General features: G+C 27.2%; 1 protein-coding gene across 2 annotated transcripts in view; it reads right to left on the reverse strand.

The window, feature by feature from the left end:
• Window positions 1–3,506: 3,506 nt before the first annotated feature.
• LOC111618951 (ras-related protein RABF2b-like) overlaps window positions 3,507–8,822 on the reverse strand; it is a 32,388-nt gene continuing 27,072 nt past the window's right edge. For both annotated transcript variants that reach the window (XM_023360577.1, XM_023360578.1), the window contains exon 7: window positions 3,507–4,444. In XM_023360577.1, the coding sequence (XP_023216345.1) occupies window positions 4,266–4,444 (179 nt within the window). In that variant the 3' untranslated portion in view covers window positions 3,507–4,265. The remainder of the gene's footprint in view (window positions 4,445–8,822) is intronic.

Raw genomic sequence — 8,822 nt, forward strand, 5'->3', positions numbered from 1 at the left:
TTTCCTTAATCTTGAGAACAGAGTTAGATAGATAAAATCTGAGACCAGATATGGAAATCTTAGGGTCAAAAGGCCCCGATTAAATATATATGAACTTCTGATGCAAACCAGAAGTCATGTTATTTCAATTCAAAAACTTTTACCCTGAAAGCAGTTAATAGATGACCAACATGAGTCTACTGTTAAAGGAAAGTATGATGTACAGGGGCAAGCCAGTACTAATTTGAGTGGAGAACATATATTTTAAATTAAATTAATTCTATTTATTAAAATAATCTTGAAAAACTTCAGATTATAAATTTGAATTAATAAATACCATCTACTGTATTGTAAATAAAATCAAAAATTTGATTTAAAAATAAACTTCATTTACCAAAAAGTATCACCATTTATTTAATAAACATTAAGTCTACAGAATTATGCAATCCTTTGAGCAATATAAAGTAAGTACAAATATCAGTTCATAATATTTGATCCCAATTTCAAATGGAAAGTATATATATGTATATACACATGCATGCACACACACATTTCATAATTATATTACATATATTAAACATTAATAACTTCTAAATACTGTATTTGAAAATGACTTTCATAAGAATTGTAATACAGTAAGTACAAAAATATTTTAATATGTATTTAATATTATTCAAAATTTAATTTTAAAATATTATTTAATTCTTTAAATTAAATAATATTACATTAAAAGTTTATTATTATTCAGTTTCAAAAATTTTGAATATTTCTTCATAAGTTAGTACAAATTTATTTATTTTTATTTTTCAAAACATAAAAAAGTTATTGTACATTTCTCTTTCAATGCATAATATACAAGAAGTGGTATAGTTTTTCTATTCATTTGAAAATTTTATAATTTTATATGTTATCTCTTATAATGTGTAAAAAATATATAACAATTATAATAAACAATTTTAATCTCTGAAATTAATATAACAATAATATCTGCTTTATTGCTTAGATTTATAACAAAAATAATTATTATCCTGGCATGAAACATGTTTTAAATTGCATACAACAATAATTCACCCTTAGTTCTTTCTACAAATGAAAGATTGAGCAAATAGTAATAAAAATGGATAATCCTACAGGTAAGAATTTAATAAACACATAATGAATATTTTCATAATTATAGTCATATATTAATACAAAGAATATAAAATTTAATTTTAATAATCAAAAAATTATTAATAAATATATTATTAAAAACTTTTAATGTTAAAAGATTAGTTTTAAATTAATAAAAAAAAAAAGTTTGTAAAATGAGTAGGAGCATTTTTATTTAATAATTTTTATATGTAAAACTAGATATTAGATATGTTTGGAAAAATTCAAGATATCTAAATTATTTGATGTGATAACAATAACATATATACAAGTTGCATATCATTTATGAAAAATATTTTTCATAAAGTTTAGCTATAAATTTCTAAAAAAATCTCATTACTATTCTAGAGTTATTTTTAATAATTAAAAGCTATATATAGAAAATGACTACAATTACTTAACAAATTGATTAAAACATTTATACATTTTGTACTTTAGTGTTATAATTGGTTAATAAAATTGATCAATTTTTACCATTGAGAAACAAGTCAATATTCAAATATAATAAAACTTCTCTAAAATTCAGTAAAACTTGAGGGTCCAAGGGACTGGAAAAACTTTGAATTGGAGACATTAAATCCCTATGCTATTCTGTTGAGACCTACCAAATGCATCATTTTCTTTGAGTTAAAGAAATATTTGAGTTACAGAATTAAGAGAAGTTTTACTGTATAACACATTTGATAAACTGTTAACATTCCTTTGAATCAGTAATCTTTATATTCAAATAATTTCAAGTTTTTATAATACAATGATGAACATAAAACAAAAATCATAACAAATACATATGAATTTGTTATTTAAAATTTAGATGATTTTACATAATTTGTACATTTAAACTTTGAAATATACATTTTGTACTGTACATTCCATTATAATAAATTGATTTTTTAATTTTACTGCATATGTAGTTTTTTCATTTTGTAACTTTTTAATTATTATTTTTACACTAAAAAAAATAATTTTATATAAAAGAAAAAAACTACAAATCTGTTTATTACTTTTATATAAAATGTTATATATAAAATATTTTATATAAAATATTATATAAATTATTAATACAAAATGATTGCATTTTTGTTTTTTTATAGATTTTTCTTTCATATTACTCATTTCAATTTTATATAAATTGAATTGCATTATAATCAAGTAGCTAACTAGTTAAATACACTTTGAATATTGCTTGCTTTGAAATAGATATCAGTATTAGAAATAAAAAAAATACAATAGACTCCACTTATTGTAATCACTTTAGGATTTTCCTATACTGATAACATTAAACAGCAAAAGTAAATAATGCTGATTAGTGGAAATTCTGACATTCTTATTGACTCTGACATTAAAAAGACATGTTAAAACAATTATAGAATGTCAACTTGAAGATTTATTAATTCTAATTATTATTATTAACTTGCAGTACATGTTTTGACAATGCTAATACTGATAACAGTGAATAATTGATAAGAATATGTGATTACAATAAGGAAATTCTACTGTATGTAACATTCTTATGCTTATTCCTCAAAGTTTTCCATTATATGATTTGTTTACAATAGCTTTTTAATATTTTATATCTTGGAAGACAACAATACTTTCTAAAAAAATATGGTTCATAATCTTATTTAAAAAAAAACATTATAATAATTTATTATATTTGCATGCTAAATTAAAGTTACATTCCTAAGGTTTAAATATAAAAAATATATATATATATTCACAACAGATTTTGCTAATTTTCATTCAGCAAAACCTTGGAAAATTTTCATTATTTATTTATTAAGTAATCTAACATATAAAGTTGTTTTATGAATGAACAAACATACAATATTTTTCAGTCATCGTGTTAATCAGTTTGCTAAAAATCTCCAAAACATTTTTTTAAGAAATGCTTTCAACAACTGTGTCATCATTACATATTTTTATGATTTAATTTGCAAATCACAGAATTTCAAAATTATAGATTTCTGTCTTTGGAGTTATCCTAAACAAAGAGCGTTTTTAAGCATATCTCATTCAATTTAAGTTAAAGGAGGCATCAAAGATAATATAATTATTACTCCAAAAGAGAGAATTTCTATTTAATCCAAAGATTATGTCTGCAATTCAACTTAGATGCCATCAACTAACACTGAATGTCAAGTTATTGAATAAATACAGTTTCTTTGTATATAGATTGGCATATTTCTTTTTAAAGGCTGACAATTAATAAAACAATTAAAACCAACATTAAATTTTGGACTAGGATAATTGAAAATTATATTTCAATTATTATTAATATTATAGTTATTATAATCAATTTATCAACAGTATTTATCAACAATTTAAAAGTTAATACTAGAAATATTATATTTAAATTTTATAGATCATTTTTTCCACTATACACTTGTTATATTTATTATTAATAAATTTAATTTATAATAATTGTATTTTTAAGAAATTTTATTTTTGAATAATGCATACCATCTAAGGCCAAGTAATCTAGACTGAAAAAAACTGCATCTAGTTTTTAACATAGTAATATCTAAATATTATAAAAGTGTCATTATAACAGAGTGCAATATGAAAACTGATTTTTACATTTTACAGTGATTATTTTTTATGGCACAGAATAGTAAACACAAATGATATCAAATACAAAATAATAATTAAAATCTGGGAAAAAAATAAGAAAAGTTTAAAAGTTATAAAACTTTTATAAACTCACTTAAATCAAAACCATACAACTGAAGCAATGTAATTTATTTCAAATGTTTCAACTGTACTTAAAAGTTTAAAGGGATGCTGAGAACACATATCCTATTCTGTTCTCTGCATCTGTTTAAACCTTTAAATATGGTTGAAAACATTTGAAATAAATTACATTGCTTGAGTTATATAGTTCTGATTCAATTGATTTGTCTTATCCAATTTTGGTTATTTATATAAACATTCACTTATAAAAATATAATTCAAATAGTTATTTGGCACATCAAACCAAGACATCAGCTGTCTGGATAATGGCAGGTAAAAGCAAGACTTTACCTGGAAGATCCAGACTATTTATAAAAGCAAATTTACTAAATAGCATTAATATATTATATATTGAATTTAATAAAACTATCACAGACTAGATACACAATTTTCAAAAATATAAAGGATCAACAGCAGAATAAATGTTCTTCATCTTTTTCATTATCCTTTTTACAAACAGAATTAATATGCAATCCAATAGATCTGTGGCTCAAATTGGAACTGAAACTTGAATTTTCAACGAAATCACATTTTTCATAATTATTAACCAATTCTTCAGCAATGTGTATAAAAGCGTCTTCGATACCTTAAAATAAATTTAATAAATTAGTTAATAATAAATTATGATTATTCTACTTATCTTATAATTTATTTCTTATGGATAGTTTGTAATATTATGAAAAATAATATAAAGAATTTTAAAATTATCCTATACAATTAATAACTTACAAAAACTTATCATAACAAGTCATCTTAAAAGACAATCTGAGATTTTTAAATATTTACATAAAGAATACCAGATATAATTTGAACTTCTAATACTATGTTGCATTTGTAAACTTATTAGTCTATTGTTATAACAACTGGTTGAAAAGTCTCAAGAATAAAAAGAAAAAAAATATTTTTAAAATGAAATCAAATTTTTATTTCTTCACATAATCCCTTCTTAATTTAATAGATTTGGTCAATGATGCTAGAACTTCTCAATAATCTTCTTGAAGTGGCTTTTGTCTAGGCCCTCAAAATATGCATTTACTGAAGCCTTAATCTCTTCATCTGACAGAAATCTTTTTCCAGACAAAAACTTTTCTAAGCTAGGAAAGAGATGAATGTTGGAGGGTGAGGGTGAACAATATGTTGAACAAGATGGGTGGCCAACTTCTTCAAACTTTAACTCTTCCAATTTTTGAGTTGCAACACCATTGGTACTGGAAGCTGCATTGTTAAAGTGTAACAAAGACATTTTTCATGAATTATGATCAGCAAACAGTTCAGAAGGTCATCACAGTACTTTTTGGAAATTATTTTATTCTTTGGAAGATAGCCAATGAGTTTGCATCCCAAAAAAAATAGATGTCTTGATATTCCATGATGGAATGACTATTGCCTTCTTTGGAGAGAAAACACACTAATGGTTACACTGTTTTGACTGCTCCTTGATCACAGATATGTAATGGTGAATCCATTGTTATAAAGTAACACAAAAATTCCAATGGATTTTTTGATAAACTTGTCCAAACCAGCCTGAAAACTGATATTGAATGTGTTTGTTCTCCACAGACAGTAATTGCAGCACCCATCTTACAGAAAGCTTTCACATATCCAGTTCCTCTACAAAAATAAGCAATTATTTATTGTGATATCATCACAATACTGGCTGCAATTTCTAATCATATTTTTAATTTATTTAATTTGAAATACAGTAGAGCATTGATTATTCAAAACAATTCAAGACTGGGTTGTTCGGATAACTGATCATTTACAAAAAAATATATTAAACACAAAACTGTACTGTATATATTTTCTATCACACATCTTATAAATACATACCTTACATAAAGTAGTACATTAAAGTAAGCTTACAGTTTAAGTTGGTAGGGAGGAGGAAATTTGAATTTGCTGACTGAAACGCTTTCAGTTAACTGATGTTTTGGTTGATTGGTATTCGTATAATCGATGCTCTACTGTATATGCTACAATGAAGAAAATATACTATTTTTTGACATTAAATTTAACTTACTTGATTAATTAAATATATAAAAGCAAAGCAAAAAAAGAATATATAAAATTCACAAATTTTGTGTATTCTTTCTTCAAATGAGGATAACATTTTGAAATGTTGAAAGTACTTATATGTATTTATTTCCTAAAGTAAATAAATTTAATGCCAAAAGACAGTATGTTTTCTTCCTTATACTACATTTGGTGTCATATGCAAGTATATTAATTTTATAGATATTTTCTTAATTTTAGTAATGTCTTGCCCCTCTACTTCATACTTTTGCTGATAACAACAGAGTCATGCTGTTCATCTATCTAACACTGTTCTGGAGAAAATTTTTGAACTGACATAACATGACTTCCAGTCTTGACTGGAAGTTCATATATAGTTAATCAGGACCTCCTACCTCTAAGATTTCCATATTTGGTCTTAACTTTCATCTATCTAATTCTGATAAAAAAAATTTACACCTTTGTCAATCCAGCAAGAATTTAATAGCATAAAAACGTTTTCAATCGTTTTAAACAATCTTCCTCAATTACATAAAACTGAACATTAAAAATAAAACACCATACGATTATGGAACAAATATAAAAAAATTAACAGAAATTGTCCTTGTGAACTAAATATAAATAAATAAATGATATAAATATGGTAAAAAATAACGAAAAAAATAAATATAAGTTGTAACATTGATAGAATTATTAATTATTGTAAAATGATCTGCAAGCAGTAGGTAACATGTGCACGTCTCTATGGTTTATACAACCAGTGCTCATGTGCGCCTTGAAGATTTCCAACCTCTCCAGATGCCTCACCACATGTCTATTCATCATTGTTTTGATAATAGCCACCTGATCCCATTGGACATTGACATCCTGTTGTTGTGCTTATGCTGCTAGTACAGTGCTGTCGATGTTCTTATCGATTGTATATTTGTGTTCCTTGAGCCTTTGTTTTAAATTGTACATAGTTGCCTCCACACAAACAAGCCTGGAATCAAAGCGTTGGTCATGTAAAGGCACTGAATAAACTCCTGTCATGGAATTCTGATCTTAGTTTATTCAGTGCCTTTACATGACCAACATTTTGATTCCAGGCTTGTTTATGTATGTATTTGATTCCAGTATAAACATCATTAACCAAAAAGTTAAATGCCCTGATAGGACTGTCCAATTACTGTAAAACTCATTAGCACAGCTATATCTTAGACAGATCTGTAAATGATTACAATTGTGATCCAAGTGAATGCGAAGTAATATCACCAGTGTGTCATAAATGGCTATAAAATGGCTCATGGAGGTGCACTTTATTCAAAATTTTTAATATACTTGTTTGGAATCTTAGAATACTAGGCATGTATGATCAATGCAGTCAAAGTCAAAGACATTATGCACAAAGGCCACATCACTGGGCTGATGGAAACTGAATGAATGTTTCACCAAGATGCCATTTTTCATGAATTAATAATTAATCAACATTTATGTTTTGTCATAATTTTTATGTTCCATTTAAAATATCTTGTTCAATGTTTGCTATTTAGAATTCAATTAATTTTTACAGCTGAAAAGACAGTATTGTTACTGCTGTTGTCATTTATGTGCTTGCTTGCCTTAATATATCTGTTTAAACTTTGTCTATGATTATATTTTAAACCATAGCTATTACATTACATTTTATTTAATGTGATTGCGTTTCTTTATGCAGCGCTGCTCAATCGCTACAAAGCAAAGCATTTCTAAATGAAGCTCAATAATGTAGCGAACCGTTTCTAAATGTTTGCTGCAAGAAATCGCTGAAGCAAAGATAAAACAGNTATATATATAAAATTGCTTGACCTGACTGACTGAATGACTCACTCACCGATTCATCATCGCCCAGAGCAAACCACTAAATCTAAAGAGGTGAAATTTGGTACACAGTTAGGGTACGTCATGAAAACACACACTAAGAAGGGATTTTTTGAAATTCCCCTGTGGGGGAGGGGGAGAGTATCAAGGCTTAACCAGAAGAACGGCTTCTACTGTACTATTTCAGATGCGATTTTTTGTTTTTATCTGCATTGTAGTAGGGTATGCCATGAGAAGGGATTTTTAGAAATTCCCCCTCGGGAGGAAGAGGGAGAGGATTTAGTCTTCATTGAGTACTTAGATGTTTTATTAAATTAATAACATTTCTATACAAACATCTCCAACCCGATATATAATTATAGCTACAACCAACAGACTGCCGAAAATCTATCGGGCTAGTTTTATGCTACTTATTAGATAAATTACGTAATCAATTTGGTACTAGAGGTAAGCGTTAGGCGCCATCTCTTATTAATATTAATAATTATAAATAATTTTAATTAATTTAAATAATTTGGAACCGCTGGGAGAAAAAATCGGCCCGGAGCGGGACTCGAACCCACAACTCCTGCTTACCGTGCAGATGCGTTGCCAGTTACGCTACCCGGACCTCCGATCCGATCTCCTCTTCCAGCGTATATAATCTAACTACTTAACCATCGACGGTTATTACAACGCCGGCTGGGGACACATTCAGTGCCCACGTCCTACTTCCCATACGGCTCTCAACCGGCCATCGCAAGCCCCGGCAAGGCGTAATATATATACAAACATCTCCAACCCGATATATAATTATAGCTACAACCAACAGACTGCCGAAAATCTATCGGGCTAGTTTTATGCTACTTATTAGATAAATTACGTAATCAATTTGGTACTAGAGGTAAGCGTTAGGCGCCATCTCTTATTAATATTAATAATTATAAATAATTTTAATTAATTTAAATAATTTGGAACCGCTGGGAGAAAAAATCGGCCCGGAGCGGGACTCGAACCCACAACTCCTGCTTACCGTGCAGATGCGTTGCCAGTTACGCTACCCGGACCTCCGATCCGATCTCCTCTTCCAGCGTATATAATCTAACTACTTAACCATCGACGGTTATTACAAC

The sequence above is a fragment of the Centruroides sculpturatus genome, unplaced genomic scaffold (assembly GCF_000671375.1).
Source record: "Centruroides sculpturatus isolate CEXI.00-Female unplaced genomic scaffold, Cexi_2.0 scaffold66, whole genome shotgun sequence".
Lineage (NCBI taxonomy): Eukaryota > Metazoa > Arthropoda > Arachnida > Scorpiones > Buthidae > Centruroides > Centruroides sculpturatus.